The sequence below is a fragment of the Phalacrocorax carbo genome, chromosome 1 (genome assembly GCF_963921805.1).
Source record: "Phalacrocorax carbo chromosome 1, bPhaCar2.1, whole genome shotgun sequence".
In the NCBI taxonomy this organism is placed as follows: domain Eukaryota; kingdom Metazoa; phylum Chordata; class Aves; order Suliformes; family Phalacrocoracidae; genus Phalacrocorax; species Phalacrocorax carbo.
In genome coordinates, this window is record NC_087513.1 from 199,246,615 (window position 1) to 199,264,126 (window position 17,512).

The 17,512-nt window shown below is 43.6% G+C and overlaps 1 protein-coding gene across 4 annotated transcripts in view; it reads right to left on the reverse strand.

Annotated features, from left to right (window-relative positions):
- ZC3H12C (zinc finger CCCH-type containing 12C) overlaps positions 1–13,504 on the reverse strand; it is a 41,244-nt gene extending 27,740 nt beyond the window's left edge. Inside the window, exons 1-3 of one of the 4 annotated variants that reach the window (XM_064441231.1) lie at positions 6,530–6,807; positions 3,638–3,975; positions 621–735 (exon numbers count right to left, since the gene is read on the reverse strand). In XM_064441231.1, the coding sequence (XP_064297301.1) occupies positions 621–668 (48 nt within the window). In that variant the 5' untranslated portion in view covers positions 669–735; positions 3,638–3,975; positions 6,530–6,807. Of the gene's footprint in view, positions 1–620; positions 736–3,637; positions 3,976–6,529; positions 6,808–12,697; positions 12,824–13,419 lie in introns of those variants that run through there. The other 3 variants (XR_010371206.1, XM_064441230.1, XM_064441233.1) reach the window with 3 other exon arrangements.
- Positions 13,505–17,512: the final 4,008 nt, after the last annotated feature.

Here is a 17,512-nt window from a genome sequence, read left to right on the forward strand (position 1 = left end):
TACCGCAGTTGCCGGTATTGGATAATGTTAAGCATATTAAAACTTCTGTAGGCAAAACAGGAAGCTAGTCCAGTTTGCCTATGTCCAAGAACTGCCCTTAAATGCAAGTAGGATCACTTGGCTAGTCATTAGTTGAATATCTCCCTGATTAGAGCCAGGCACTTCTTCTGCAATACCAGAAATGCTTGTTTTGCAGAGGACACGTATGATACCCTTTATGTACATCTGTAATAAATTGAGAACTCGGTAGCACAGAAGTCGGATACATCAGGCTCTACAAGCACAACTAGGGCAAGTGTATGATCTGGCTTAAAAAAATCTGCCTTAAAAATAAGGTTGTAAGAAGTTCAGTTGCAAAGACCTGTCCCCCTCAATGTCTTCTCCAGCAACAATATGAATACCACCCCCCCAAACAACTCTTCTTACTCCAAGTGGATGTCTTCAAGGAACCAGGTCTCAACTTTAGTTGCAGATTAAAGTTCATGCTAACACCATGCTGCAGAACTATGACTGAAGTCAGAACTGATATAATCTGAAGACTATATTATAGTGTTTAATTTACAGAAAATATTCTAGGAAGCTGTAGTTGCATTAATTAAGATGACATTTTCTAATTCTACCTTGTGCACAATGTCAGTTCCTCGAACAGCTGCCTGTTCTGAAAGCATCTTCTCAGCTCTTCCCTAAAAGAAGTCACACTGTCCAAGGTTCACAAGGTGTCCTATGAAATCATGCCTGTGATGACAGAAAAGCATTTGTATTAAGGTTTAATCAGTATACGAAGCCTCTTTCTGGGAACGGTGAGCTCAACAAAGAAACGTTTAGTAAGAAACACTGTGGCTCTCCCATCGCATCTGTGAGAGGCTGTAACAGCATCACTAGAAGGTACACAGCACAAATGGACAAAGCAAGTTCTACTTCTTGTGCTAAAATCTCCAAATCCAATAACCTGACTAGTTCAGCTATCTCCTATTACCATATCTAAAATACAAAGAGTCAGTAAGTTAAATCCAGTCACCAAAATACAGCAAATGTAGCAGCTTTTTCAAATTTCTGGTCTTACAAGATCAGTGATCTATAAACACCTATTTTTGTGTCTCCTAGAGATTGCACGTTGTCTACAGTGCTCATCAGGTCCCTAACGCCACTTGATTAAACAGCAGGCCAGCACAAAATCCTGAACTGGCTGGAGGTGATGGGCTCGGGGATTCCACAGGGGAAAGAGATTTCCGAACAGCACACAGCAAGGTGATGAGATGCTGCAGAGAGACATGGACCAGGATGAACCTCTCAGCTGGGTGAGGGGTGGGAAGGAGAGAGTCCCCTCCCCTCTGCTGCCCAGTTTGGTACGAAAAGCATACATGAGAAGATCAAAAAGATAGAGGAGGGAGAACTGGAGCAGCTGGGAAATTCAGACAGCACAGACTGAAGATATTAGGGAAGCACTACTGTAAGAGGAAAAAAAACACCCTAAAAAAAAAAAGCTACTAGTTCCAGACAACTTGTGTTGTTTCTAACACATTGAAAACAAAGCCTTTTTTAAAAAGTACTTATTTTATGCAAGCATACAAAACAGTCATTCCGTAACTTGAGTGGTATTATTGCAGCAATTAGAAAGACAACTTGTCTCATTAAAGTATTTCATTACCTTTTACTGTAGAATTTTATGCTAAGCCTTCAGTAATAAATGATGCATTTACAAGAATACACTGCACAAGTTAAATCAATCACATACCATTGCATTTATGAAATGGAAATGAAGGTTGTATGCTACCAACAAAACTCACTGCTGTGCCATTGCAAAATATCCTATGTTTACTGTTGGACTTGGAAGCTACAAGGGAAATGCTTATCTTTAAAATGATGAGGTGGCAATACAACAGAAATTCTTCATTTCCAGTTAGTATGTTAAGAGATGCAAACTATCTCAAGTAGAACACTTTGAAAGAAGTTTACTTAGTTTTGAGTGAGGAATAGACAGTAAGTGGTGCTCTAGACTGTATCTATACAGAGTCATAAAAATAAATAAAACCCACCACCACTCTACAGCCATACAGAGGAATGAATTAAGTGACCAGTAAAAGTGCCCAGAATTCAGAAAAACAACTGATATTATGATAAACATGAATAATATTTTGCCTAGAGAATAATTAGCCTTAAAAAAATCTAAGAAGGATCAACTGCATTTTCAAATGGAGTATAATTTCTCTGTAGAAAAATAAGCACTTTCAAATGCATTAGAAGAAAGCAGCAGAGCTCTTTCACTCTTCGAAGGAAGACTCAGCTGTCTGTAGTTATACTTAAAATTTAAAAAAGCAGAAATGCATTTTCCAACAGGCCACATCTTAAAAGAAGGTTAGAAGGCCTACGGTGTCTAGTACAATCCCATTAGGTCATCAGTACATGCAAGACTTGAACAAACTGTTGCAACATTTATCATGACATCTTCTAATATGTTTTGAAGAGAAGAAAACCCTTAGTTTTACCATAAGTACTGATCACTTTTTTGCTAAACACGGGTATGAACAGATCCAGTCTTTCCTTGTTTGTCAGTAGACAAAGGCCGTGACCATGAGCTGTTCATCATGAGATGACAAGGTGCCTGTCTGCAGCTGCACCTGCACCTAACTGCACAGTCTGCCTACATTAGGTGCCCAACAGGCCTGAGCCACACCAGCCAACCACACAAAAAGCATAAAGCAGCATTCTGCAACAGCAAAAACAGTCATCACCTGTCAGTACCACACTGAGAAGTAGCTCCTGAAATGAGATACATTTTCTCAAAGACTTTCATTTTGAAAGTAAATAGTTTTGATCATATCACAAAATAAAAACCCACTATGTTTACCTAAGAGGATAATGAAAAAGTAGTTGCCTCAGCACCATAACTTCAGATATCCACTGTGGGCATGGATCGCTAAGCAATGCTCCTTCCACAGTATCACAGAACCATTAAGGTTGTAAGAGACATCATCTGGTCCAAGCCCCCTGCTCAAGCAGGACCACCTAGAGCCTGTTGCCCAGGACCCTGTCCAGTCAGCATCTGAATATCTCCAAGGATGGAGACTCCACAACCTCCCTGGGAAACCTGTGCCAGTGCTTGGTCACCCTCACAGTCAAACAGTATTTCCTGACATTCAGGGGAAACTTCCTGTGTTTCAGTCTGTGCCCACTCCTCTGGTCCTGTCCCTGGGCACCACTGAAAACAGCCTAGCTCTGCCTTCTTTGAACCCTCTCTTCAAGTATTTTTACACCTTGATAAAATCCCACTGAGCCTTCTCTTCTCCAGGCTGAACAGTCCCAGCTCTCTCAGCCTTTCCTCATAGGAGAGATGCTCCAGTCCCTTAATCGTCTTTGTGGCCCTTTGTTTGGATCAATCTGGTATGTCCACGTCTCTCTTGTACTGGGCAGCCCAGCACTAGACACAGTTCTCCAGGTGTGTCTCACCAGTGCTGAACAGAGGGGAAGGATCATGTCCCTTGACCTGCTGCACCACCCCTCCTAATGCAGCCCAGGACACTGCTGGCCTTCTCAGCCGCAGGGACACAGGCTCAAGGATTTTCCCATCTTTAAGTGGATGCTCCAACCCAAGTGTGGTTAAAACCTGACACAAACATACGAGTCACTATAATCATACCTGCACAAGTACACCAGGGCCTGCGCACATAGACGGCAAGATCACAGAAGTCTTGTTTCCAAGGGCAGTATGTCACATGGCCAGAAATTCTTGGGTTTTTAGGGAATAGACACCCACGAGAACTCCACCCAATGTGTCAGGGATACTTTTTTCTTCACTAGGCACATAAAAAATGTGATCACTTCCACAGTTTGGCTGGTTAAGGTTCAATTTCGCAGCTATGCCTGTGTTCGTAGAGGGAGATCCCTTGACTCCCTGCTCTGATACAGCCATGTGTGAGACCCACCCCATTCTGTGAGTCTTCCTTCAGGACCAAAGCCTCAGTTACCATCTCCTGCCTGAAAAAAAATAAGGGAAAAAATACAACAGTTCCCACTAGCACTGAGAGGTAGGTCTACTAGTCTTTTTAGCTTTCTTTAAAACTGCACTTAATACAATATCTTGTATTTGTTTCTGCCCTTTTTGGGGATGCAAGAGCCTAAAACATCTTCAGTTATTAAGAAAATTACCCAAATTTAAAATCCTTAAAGGACAGGGGGGAGGGGAAATCACCTGCCACTGCTTTTCAAAGTCCAGTCTACAGACACCAAAGGGTCTATCCTGTTTTTACACACTTCATCAAAGAAACCCAAGAAAATCCATCCTGTAGTTTAGCTACTTCAGTGCTGGGCCTTCCAGCTCTACCAGAAAGTTTTCAGGGGGTTGCAAGACAGAAAACGTTGAAAACCCCTGCTATGCACTACGATGGCTGTCAAGCAACGGCTCTCATTCTGAATTGACACAGAGACACTGAGATACAAAGCACTCTAGGGGAAAAAAAAAAAAAGTTTCCAGCGATACATGTTAGATTTGATCTCTTCCCACTTCTAGATTAACTCACCCTGTCTGGATGTTTTCTGAGCACGAAAATTTGAACTAATTAACTTTCCCTGCGACAATATTGGGCAGCCAGACAATGCCTACAACTGTACAAAGTGTATGCCGTCATGCTTAGCACAGTACTTTTATTCAAATTTGTTCTGTCAGAAGAAAATCCTTTAACAAAACTAACATGGTTATGTGAAAAAAAAAGTATTCTCTTCATTTAAATACAAATTTAAGAGACTTAGCTAGTCAACCTAACATCTTTTATCTGTGCCACAGTCTATTATTAAGAGTTTGAAAGGCTTGTCAGAGGAAAATAGGCCTCTCAAACTATCTAGCGACATGGCCAGGTTGTGTTTCAGGTCGTGCTGCTGGCAACTGAGCTCCATAATCTCCAGGGTTCCTGGACAGAGTTCAAGGTGTTGGTCGGACTCTGCGTCACCCTAAATGGCTTCACAGGGTTACGCTTATTTGAGAGACAATTCCTGTGCCTGTACCACACGGCTGCAGTTGTCATTTTGGACTGAAGCCTTGTGTGAGAAAGCTGCCAGCAGCAGATTTTTTTGCAAGACTTTCAGCCTTGCCATTTACTCTCTACCAGGATGAAAGAGCCAGAGAATATGTTAAGGACCAATTTTTTTACCCAGATTTAGTAAGTTAAGAATCAGGGAAGACAGAGATGGTCATGCGGTTTGTTGAGACACACTTAGTATGTAATTATTTCTTACTTGCTGGGGAAGCTTTTAATAGACCTGACAAATAGCAACAATAGCCAGATCTTACAGAAAGTGGGTTGCTGTAGCTGCAAATCCAAGTTCAAAAATAAACGGAAAGAAAATAGCTACACAGAAGTCTATCTTACTACCTGCCATTTAGGTATGGCTTTTCTTCAGATTTACTGTATCCCTGAACTCAAGAGATACTACCAGGAAATCCCCACACTGAACTACTTGTGCCAGGCTTTGAAATCCTAGTATTTTATACGTTAATAAAACAGCTTGCTCACTTTTGTTTAGTAACCAAATATATCAAAAAGAGACAAACCATCTGTTAGTGTTTTCACATAATCTTTGTAGGTCTTCAGAGTCTCAGAATCATTTCATTCTGAGCTCAGAAGTTTACAACTTTTAAAGTATAAGTTAATATTGCAGACCAAATTTCCTTACGTTTAATCACCACTTCATTAATTTTTTTTAAAGTTGGAAAGCCAACTAGATTTTTAGTCCTGTGAATACCTGCACAGATTCCTTCATTAAAGTTAATGTTCTGATCTCTTTTTGGCCCCCAGGGCTCACATGTTGCTTTTCAGAGTCCCACCTTGTCATTAAGTTAGATCTGGCAATGACAGATGCAAATAGGAAGACTTCATTCAGAACTGGTAATGCTATTAACATTTAGAATTAAATAATTTAGTTTGGAAGAGATGTCCGGAGGTCAGCTAGTCCAACCAACCCCCACTCAACACAGGGTCAACTACAGCAGCTTACTCAGTACCTTTTCTAAGACAACCTCTGAGCACCTCCAAGCCTCGAGATTCCAAAACCTGCCCAGGCACCCATCCCAGTGTTTAAGTATCCTCACAGTGACATTTTTCTTCATCTCCAGGCAGAATTTCTTCACTGTAACTGCAACTGCTGTCTCTTGTCCTTTTGTTGCGTGCCTCCAAATAGAGTACTTTGTCTTCTCTATACCCTCACATTATGCAGCTGAAGACAGCAATAAGATCCCCCTTAGTTTTCTATTACTAAGGCTGAACAAATTCAGCTCTCCCAGTCTCTCCTTATACATGAGCCTCTCCTTATACTTCAGCCCCCTATCACCCTGGTAGCCATCCACTGGACTTGGTCCAGTAAGTCAGTGTCTTCTCCTGTCCTTCAGAGTCCAGAACCGGACACAGTCCTCTAAACACAATCTCATCAGTGCCAAAAAGAAGCAAATGATCACTCCACTTGATCTGCTGGCTACACTTATGCTAATACAGCCTATTTGGCCTTATTACCTATTTTTGCAACATCATCTTGCACCTACCAAGGGATCAGGCTTTACTTTCCACAAAAGCATTCCATGTCAGCAGATGAACTAAAACTCTTTTACAATGTCCACTGGAGGCACCTGTTTTCAGTCTGCCTGCTACAAATGTTTTCTCTCCAGAGCTCCCACAGGCATACCGATGAGTGTATCCAAGCTGCAGATGAACAACTCAAACTGCTCACAGAAGTACGTAGAGCACAGCAAGAAAAATCAGTCTTAAGATGATGATGCTTGTTTTCATACTAATGAGTTTGCTAATCTGAGGTCTCTCGAGACAGTTGTATAAATCAAAAGATAACCGATTTGTAACATACTAACTTCTGAAATTTAGCAAGGCATTCTTTGTGAACTACAGACTGCTACCACAGCCTCATGAAACTTTGGAGCTGCCAGTTTTATGAAACAAATCAGGTGGAAGATCATAATCAAATACTGAACAAAACCTTATGGAGATACCATGCATGGTATCAACACAGTTAAACTTACCAAAGCCAAAGAACACTTATTTTCATTCTTAAAAAAGACTGGCTGCATAATTCCACTATGCAAACACATGCTAAATATCTGTGAAGATCTGTAATTTAATTTCTCCTAATTTAGCAGGCAAGGATGGTTTAAAAAGTTTCACTTACAAGATAAATGATGGCCAATTCAGAGAAGAAGGCAGAGAGCTCACAAGAAAGAAAGCTGCAACTTTGAATGAGTCTTGGTAATAAGGTCAAACTCCAGATAGTGGGCACCACCTAAAACACATTCATGAGCCACACAGTCTTTTGCTGGAACCAGATGAAAGTCGCATCAAATTATGCATCATACCAGATGTTATGGTCACATAACAGCTACAATAAACAGCTATTAACAGAGAAGCGAACAAGTGGCTGGGGAAACAGCTGAAGCAGAAAACTCTGATTTTAATCTTTCAGCAGTAAGCATGGGCTGTAGCTCAGCAACAACTTGAAGAAATCCAGACTGTAATCCTAACAGTGACAGCTCCAGAAACTCTAATGAGTCCAACCCACAGCTCGGCAAGAGCAGCAAAAGCCCAGTTGGCAGCCCAGCAAGAATGGCAGCAGCAATCCCAGAAGCAGCTGCTACAGAGACTCGTGAACCCAGGTGCACAGCCCTGGGCACTTGTACATCATAGCCCTTCCCTAGCCAGAACAAACCATTCCCAGAGATGTATCTGGCATTACAAATAGTATGTATTGGAATTATTGCTGAGGAGAAATCATCTGAGGTTTTCAAATCAGTTGAATGTTTTAAGGCAGAAAGGCCTTCAGGGATGTTGCTGCAAACTATGAGGCTCTCAGACCCTGCACTTAGTTAAAAGTAGAGATCTCCATGAAAGCGTTGTTGGTACTTTTTACAAGAGAAATGCCTCCCATCAAGGATGAGGCCATGCATTGATGCTGAAAAGATTAGATAACTCAGTGATTCAAACATTAGCTTTACAGAAGAGACCTGTTGAGAGTCAGAGCACCAACTACAATGGTGACTAGGAAAGCAGAGAGATGAGGATTTATAGATACCAGCTACTTACGTTAACAGTTTGCAGAACAAAAGGAGACTAGGAAAGTAGCTTCTGTTAAAGGAAATGCAATCTGTCCCTTTTTACAGCCTACCTCTGCCAAACCACCAAATTTCATTATTCCTAAGATAAAAAGTCTAAGTCACAGCACAACAGAAATTTTCAGCTCATCGCAAAATTTTGAAGTTTGATGGGACTGATTCATTGATTTTGCAACTTAACATATTACTTTTTACAGTTCATACGGGAGGATGGTTCACACAAACGGTCATTTAGGTATTACCATGACAGTTTTTGTCAATTAGTAAAGGACAAGGATTTAAGAGTCTTTCCAGCCCCTGAGCTTAACCTACCTGCAGCAAGCAGACCACTTTTCAGGTATTTGCAATAACCTGTGTCACATCTACTGTTGAACACCTCCAACTTCACTGACCTCCCTGATCTCTGGCACTCCTCTGCAACTTTCAACCACCTCCCAAGACATTCCTTTCATACCAAAAGAAATTACTTTATTTCTTCCATTGGGAGGATTATTAACATCCATTAAACTCCCAACCACTGAATATCTTGCTTCGTCTCTCCTTTCTCTCTCCCCGCTCTTTTCTCAAAATTCCTATTTTGAGAAATGGGATTTTGCTTAATAGCAAGTTGATCAGATTCCCATTTCTCCTGAACATAGCTTTAGTTTCCTCATTATCCACCCTCAAGAAAACTATAATTTTAACACAGAATAAATTTTAAATACTTTGTATAATCTTGCAGAAGTTTTATGCAAAGGACATATTTATCCTGAAAGAACTCGGAATCAAATCACTTTGGACTAAAACAGAGGTATTGGGAGCTATATTTGTGAGCACACAGGAGCTTTCTACATTTAAAGGACAGCAGGCCCTGGGATGGTCTAGCATTCTATTCCATATCTACCTATTTACCCATATACACACTCACAGAAACATAAACAGACATTTCCCCTCCTAAGGAGGAGGATGATGTATGTCAAATTTTAAAACGTTACACTGGTATCATAAACCAAGCAAATACAACCTTAAAACAGCCAGGCAGCCAGGAGAGATAGTCTGGCACATGCTGTGAGGTAAGCCTGGAACAACGATGGATCTCACAGCCACAGAGGGTGAGCTTCGTTAGTCCCCAGGGCAAACTTTGAAAAGGTCTTGTCCAGACCTTTCCAGTCGGGACAGCAGAAGTACAAGTCTTAAAATTAAAGTACCTTTTCAAAACATTCTCATTCTGCAGCAATGATTCAAGAATGAACAGAGCTTGAGTTTAATTCCTTAACTGGGGAATACAATATCCTTGCAGATGAGAAAGTCAGCGTCAAGTGTCAAGCCCAGCACTTCATACTAAGCAAAATACAATTTGGATTTTTGGTAGTGCAAGCTCAGCCTTTTACACAGGAAACGTGATCTAACCTGAAGTAATCAATCCTGATAGGTAAGAGAAACGCCTAGTTCACCTAAGCAGAAAGCCCCAAGGTTATGAAAACCTTCCTCGATTTCTGCTCATCACTAAACAACGTGATGAGGAACATGCTTTTTGACAGAGCCTCAAGCTGTTACACAAAAACATTTAAAGATGCAGAGCTTTACAATGAAAAATATCCATACAGTTTTTTTCTCCTCTAAACCTGGAGAGCTGCCCATTCCACAAGGCATGCAGAGGAAAAAGGAGGAGGGGGTGGGGGGGGCAGATTTAAAAAAAGAAGGAGGAAAGGGAGGCAGGAGATAGGGCAAGAGAAATGCCTCATAACTCTACCAGGAAGGCAATTATGAGCAGATTACAATTGATTTTCTATCTATGTGCTAACTGGAAATGACTACAGTTTGAGACCAGGAGGTAACAAAAATTGCTCTGCTTCTTGTTACACTGTCTCACCTCTGTTTTTGTTATATTCTACAATATAATTATAATATGCAATTTAACATAGAATTTAGTAGCTAAAATTAAGTGTCAATTCTTTCAAGCATAAAAATGCAGGCTTGTTCAATTAATGGGTTTCTTGTCTCAAGCATATGGTAGAAGTAGTATATTTATTGTAAATATTTAGCAAGCTTGGAGACAGGAGGCATTTTAAACATAACTATACATAATAAGAGATAAAAAGCATCACTATACAGTAACTTCAGTCTGACATTTCAGTCTCTTCATAGAAAAAACTCACTGCAGTCTTTGTACAACATCTGTTTCTTTACGGTACCTCAGATATAGTTTCCAGTACCACAAGACAAAAACCAAAGTGTAACCATCTTAATCACTAATAAGGCCGCTGGCTAGCTGCCATGGCAACAAACACTACGGAAATGAGTGAACAATGAAATCTCTCTTGAATAACTTAAAAAAACCCTTATCCATCACTTCCCAGCTACATGTGGGACACCACTTCACAGAACAGCAAAAGCAGCAGAATAATATTTACAGAAACGGAAAAAGAGTTTTACACCACAACCTCACACATCACACGTTTCTTAACCTTCCTCTTAGTTACTATTACCCTCTCTCCCCTTTTCTTACTATTGTCACTCTCTTTCAAGCATTTCAGTTTTTAAGAATTATTTAAAATACAGACTACGAAGAGATCCATGATTGGAAGCTGAGGCTAGGAAAATTCAGACTGGGATGTGTGTTAATTAAAAAATAAAGTGCAACCAGTGAAAAAACTACACAGACTTTTAAGTGTTCAAGGGCAGATTTTTTTTTTTTAGTTACTGGTTCAAGCCAGAAGTTATGGATATGATGCAGAAAACACCAAATACGATTTTATGACTTCTGTAATGAAAGAAGCCAAACCAAATCACACATCTCCTTTCTACTGAAGACTGACAGAGTTGCTCAGCCATAGCCATTTCTGATTACAACAAAAGCTGACCTGAGCCAAGCAAGTTCCTTGTTTCACTTCACGCTGCCTTTAAATTGCCTTTTTTTCCAGCTTGCTTAAAGAGTATTTTCAACTGCACTTAGGATGTATAAGATTTCACAGAAGAAAATCTGTTTTCAACTTACCTATGTAGAACTGAACAGTAAACACATTTCAAGCTGACTCTCCAATCTTTCCAAGTCTCATCAACTGCAAGGCTAGTTTTCTTCAAATAAATAAAAAAATAAACAGCAGCTCTGGAACACCAATAATGTTTTTAAGGCTGGTACAATCCAGAGAAGCAGGCAGTGAAATCACTCCAGTGGACTACTGCTCAGCTCAACAGTCAGCCTGAAATGCACAATCTACACAGATGAGTCAAGTCTGGATAATCCCTTTATGCTCTGTCAGGTTGAGAGCATGGGGTTTGTTTTTCAGTTGCATGCCTTCAATAAATTCCACTTCTCTTTGCGTTTACATTATGACCTTTTCTTTAAGTGTTTTGATTTACAGATGCCTGAAAACAATGTTAGTGGAGCTGTCTATCAGACCTCATAAATCACTGCCTTTTTAAAAGGATCACAAACGGCAATGGTAATTTTAAGACCACTGAGGGACTGCTGCCCTGTGGAAGTCTACTGTAGTAACAGACATGTAATTACCATGTTGGACTAAAAACATAAATATGGCATGGTTTGTGGAGAGATTAAAAACCTCGAATTAGTTCAACTACCTCCATCAGGAAAAAAAAAAAAAGGAACGTTTTGAATTCTGAAGACTAATTTGGTCTAGTTAACAAAAAAAAGAAGAGGGGGAGAGAGAAAACACAAAAACCTTTCCCTGTTTCCCTAAAACAGCTGCAAATGTGAAGTGCAATCGCACTCTGGAGCGTCACCAGATAGAAAATTTAGTTCATAAAGATTTATCTAGTACAGTACTGGAAGAAGCGATGTCATAAATTCACTGGCTCGCTCTATGGGCAAATGCTAAGTGGTAAGGAGACAGTGGAAGAGGAAGTACCCTGCCACTTTGAAAACTCAGACATACTAGAATGGTTTACTTTCCAGATCAGAGGACTATGCTACTGCTATCTTAAATATGTTGTTAATTGCATAACCCTAAGATGTAATTATGAATTATGTCTCTGCTTTGCAAACACAGACCAAGAGGACAAGACGCAATGAAGGAGCCACTTCAATCCATCTGCTGTTAACGAAGCGTGGTCTACTGTTCAGCGGGATGGGTTTACTTAATGCAACTTTCAGCAACGCAGTCCCACAAGGGCTGTTTGGCCCTGCCAAGGCTACCCAAGCAGAGTCAGACACGGGAGAGCCAGACAGGACCAGGACCGGCTGCAGAAGGTGCTGTACAAGCACAGCACAGCAGTTTCCTCCCCTGGGGACATTATAAAATAACGTCACCGCTCCACAAATACAACCGTACATGCCCGGCGTTACTCAGACAAGCCTGCAGAATTAGGTCCAAAACACGCAGGTGAATGAAAATTAATTTTTAGGAGCAATTGCAACTTAAAAGCCACAGTTGGATCTGAGAACAGTTCAGCCAATGCTTTTAGAGGTTTCTGCCTAATACGGTTTAGTTACACCGAGGAGGGCAAGTTACGCAGCCGGTTCTCTCACCCGAAGTGCACAGAATGCATCTCCGCTGTTCTCACGGAATTACAAAAAAAAAAAAAAAAAAAAAAAATCAAAAAACCGCAAAAGCAGGAGTTAGAAGCAGGGGGACGGCAGGGTGGGCAGAATACCTGGAATAACTTTTAAATTCCTCCCCGGCCTCCCGGCGCTGGCGGGTACGTGCGTCCCCCGCGGCGGCCGCAGCTCCAGCGCCGGAGCCGCCGCAGGACCGGGCGGCCCCGGGGCAGCCCGGGGGGCGGGGGGCGGCCCGGCGCTGCGGGGAGGGACGGCCGCTCCCCCCGCCTCGGCCCGTGGCTCCCGCCGGGGTCGGCAGCGACGACGTGGAGGAAAACTTTCCGCAGGGACGGGGCCGGCCGCGGGGCCTGCCGAGGCGCGGGCCGGCCGGCGCCAGACCCACGCCTTGCGGGGTGGAGGGTCGGCGCTGTTTCCTACCTCCCCGGGAAACACCGAGCGGCGGCGGCAGCAGCGGCGGCGGCTCCTCCCCGCCGCGCCGCGGCCTCCGCCGCCCGGGCAATCTCCGCCGGGCGACCTCGGGGAGGCGCCGGGGGCAGGGCCGGCGCCACGGCCCCGTGTTGACACACAAGCGCCGGCTCGGCCCCGGCGATGGGCGGCGCCGGGGCGGGGGCATGGAGCGGGGCAGCCGCCGCCGGCCTCAGCACGGCACGGCGCTCCCCTCGCCGCCATCGCTGCCGGCGGCCGCCCGCCCCGCCCGCGTTCTCCCCCTACCCACCCACCTGCAGGCTGCCGGCAGCCGCATGCCCTCCGGAGGGCGGCCCGGCCCGGCCCGCCCCGCCGCTGCGGGCGGGAGGAGCAGCGGCAAGGTCGTCCTCACCTCTCCCGCCGCCGTGCTGCCTCCTGCCGCCCGCCTCCTGCTCCGCGGCGCTGCGAGAGGCGCTCCGCGGGGCCCTGCAACCGGCCCCCCTCGCCGCCGGGCCCCCCTCTCCGCCTCCCGCGGGAGGCCGCGCCGGGCTGGGCCGGGCGGGCGGCACCTGCTGCCGGGGCGCGGCGAAACCTGACAGGGAACCGCGCGGCCTGGCAGCGGCCTTCGGTGCTGGGCAGCGGGAGGGCGGGAGTCACCGGGATTCCCGGCCCGGGGGCGAAGGCCGCCGTAGTAACGCCCTCACGAAATACCGAGGCATCACCGTCTGCGGCTGGGGATAGAGGGGAGGCACGGCCTGGGCGACGGGTCCGCCCGGCCTGGCGACGGTCTGCTGCCATCTGGGACCATCCCGGGGGCTCGGGGGAGTTTGCTGTTGGGAGTCTCCCCACGCTTTACTCCCCGTCCTTGCAGATGGAGCTCGGCGGAGAGCTTTTTGCGAAAGATCACAAACTCAGTCTGTGGCGGAGTTGGTAGAAACCTTAATTTCCACCCCGTGTTCTAGTTACGAGATGTTTCCTCCCATCCCGCCGTTACTTTATGCAGATGAAGTAATCTACCTCTCACCATCCCACCCTGCCTTCGGCGCTCCTGCCGAGGCGGCTGAGCGCCAGGAGGCTGCTTGGAAGATGTGAATGAAACTCTGGTGGTGTGATTACGGCTTGTGAGCTGACTGAGCGTATCGTGTACAAGATACGGCATACAGCTATTGCTACTCACAGCCTGGAAATGCGTGTATATGATTGTTATTCGCTCCTCGTCTACTATTGACCTTAATAAAAGTATAAAGTACTCTTGAAGTACTCTTTCGGTACCCAGCAGAAAATGGGCTAAATTTTTAAAATTTTGCATCTGCGTCTAATCTAGAGAAATACAGAAACATGAACCTGAAGGGCCACTCTGCAGGGTTTATTTTTCCAATAAAATGTGACAGATTTTCTTGGACAAAAGATCGTAGAGGAACCGGGCTATGTGGCCTTCCTACATATGTTTCAATAAATCCTCTTTCTTAAAGCTGACGCAGTCTGTAAGTGCAATGGCATGATTTTTGCCTGTTGAACTCCTTCAGTATGAGGTCAGTTGAATTTCTCAGTGTATCTCATCCCCACCTTAGGCATGAGTTTGGAGGGCTCAGCTCATGGTGCAGGAGGCTGGCGCTCTCCTCTGCTTAGTTACTTAGCCATGCAGAAGGAGTTTGAGACCTCTACTGAAAAAAAATAAAATGGTTGTCCCCTCAGTCCCAGACATGCTGATGCTGTTTTCGAAATATCAGGGTGGTGTCCAAATGCGACTATGAATATTAATTTAGTAGAGGAAATCGGTGAAAGCAAGACTAAAGAATTAGGCACTTGCAGTGGTACTTTGCTGCTTATTATGGAAGCCTTTGCCAGTGACTGAGGAGCATATGAGTCAGTTAAAAGCATTGCAGTTCTGGAGAAAATTATTCTCAATTATCAGAATAACAGAGAACAGAATGATACGGAATGGAATTGATTTTGAAACTACTTAAAGTCACAAGAGAATTTCACATTAACTTTTTTTTCCCATAGTATACTATAGTCCTGGTGAGTTTGTCTAAAGGATCTTTTTGACCTCATCTCATGTTTAGAAGAGATTGGAATTCTGCGAACCTACAGTACCTTTGTAATGGACTAAAGTGTGCCAGCTTTGTAGCGAGTTAAGTCTGCTCTGATGTGAGGTTTACTCAAAATGAAGTGAGCTGCTTGATGTCACTGCATTGCTCATCAGCAAAACCTCATTTGCTCTCTATTGCCTTAGGAAGCAATTTGCTTCCCAATTAAAACAGACACGGGGGAGTCAGAATCCAGAGTTTTTCTGTCCCATGACCACAAACCCCAAATACAGCAGTGGTACCTTGGAAGGGAGGGTTGTAAGGGTTAAAAGACTTTCTCTGGATAGGACAGTCAGCGGTCAGGGATTCATATGCCTCCAGCACTTCCCACATCTCTCTCTTCCTCTAGAGTTGGTTCCCCATTGTATGTCTACAGTCTTTCCCAAATCACTGTTCCTCAGGTTTTGCTGAAACTCAGGATTTCCGTAGCTTCTCTGGGACTTTCACACATTGCATAACACCTTCCTGGTCAGTAAATGGAGGAAAAAGTTGTTAATAAATGAGAATGCACTTGTGGGATTAATCAGTACTTAAAAATCAGAAGAGGGAAAACAGGACAGGCTGCCCCATTCTGAAACCAGAACCTCCTTCATTTCCAGAATGTGTATTTGCATAACTACAACGTAACAATAGAGAATAGCAGAAGTTTATAAACAATACTTTTTCTATAAAACTGGCCATGTTACTGGTACATGTTAACTGGGATTTCCCTTCTGTCTTCTTCATGGATTTCTGTCAAGTCAGACTTGCTTTAGCATCTTTGCATCACGGTTACCTCTTCTTTTAATTAAAAATCACGTTCATATTTTCAAAATTTCTTTACCTTCTCAATTGTGTTGTGCATTTAATCTGCCATTTCTGCTCTCCCCTCACAAGCTACAACTGTTTTCCATGACTTGATTTTTCTGCCTGTGACACAGAGAATGCCTCTTTTATTCCTGCAGTTGTCCAACGAGCTGGCCAGCCGGGGTAACTGAACCTACTTCTCACCCTCTTGGCCTGGGAAACCTGCATTTTGTGCCTCTGTTCACAATAGCCCACTTCTTAGGTTATCCCTGCCCAAAACTCTCTTGACCCAGCTAATTCTTGAGATTATCAAATGTGCCAAAGCAGATAACTGGTTTCAGCAGAATGTCGTCACTGTTAGTGTCTGTTGCTTTTGTCTTCTTAAATAACTGCTGCTTTACTTGAAGATTCTAAACGTTAAGTCTACTTCTTGCTGGCTTTCTGCTTCAGTCTTTTGAGTACCTTTTGCAGGTAGACCCTCATCCTTTCCTTTCTTCACTTAACCACAGTTATGATCCCTGATTCCAAACTGACAACCTTGAAATGTCTAGATAATTTGTCAGCTCTTTCTTTAGCCTCCACCTAGCATTGTTTTCCTTTTTCAACAACCACATTTTGCCCAGTAACTTTTTAATCTCAGAATCTTGTGCTGCTTCTGCTATTATTAGCGTAGAAAAGCCTACATACTTTATATGACAAAGCTGCTACAACAATGTACGTTTTGTTAATTTATGGTAGCACAGCAACTAAGTCATGCAAAAATGTAGTGCTACATTGTTTGATACTGTACCTTGGTATTCTGGTAAAAAGCTAGGGGCCTGCTATGGGTCTGGGGCTTAACTAGGTAGGTACCCGTGCCTACATAGTAGGTATCAACGGCTGGCGTCAAAATTACTCTACCAAGTAGGATCCTCTAGAATTTAAATCCAGTTCTGGGAGGAATTGCAGGTGTGTTGCAGGAGGGTCTTAGGATGTTGACAAATACAAAACTGATCTAGAAAACATAAGGCACAGCTCGGTGGGGACAAAAGCAAGCTGCTAAACATAGGCAGGTATAAAAAACTGGTGGAATAACTGGTGAAAAAGTAATCTTCCAGAAAGGAGTCTGGAGTCTACTCTAAGTCACTGTAAGTCGGCAATGTGTTTTCATGGCAAAACCAGTAAACATCCCAGGAAGATGTACGCGTGGGAAGCAGCCCGTGGGCTCTATGCAGTATTGGTAGGACACCAGTGGAAGGGCTATTTTGTGCACCGTAGCTCAAGAAGCGTGTGAACCAACGGAAGACAGTGGCAAAGAGAATGAGCAGAATATGGGGAAGACTAGAGAAGCTGGAGTTGTTCAGGCTAAAGAACAGAAGGCAGAGGAAAGACATGCTAAGAGTCTTTATATACTTAAAAGGCCGTTGCAAAGAGAAGGGGAATAATCTATTCTTGGTAGGTAGGGTAAGATGTAATGGACTTAAATTGCATCAAGGAGGAAAAGCTTTTTTAATGGTAACATTAGTGAGACACAGCTTTATATTACAGAGGGTGTAATAGTGTCTCCATTACTGGACAAATAGTAAGTACTATTGATCTGGCATTGGAATTGAAGGATGGACTAGGTGACTAATCAAGGTCCATTCCAGA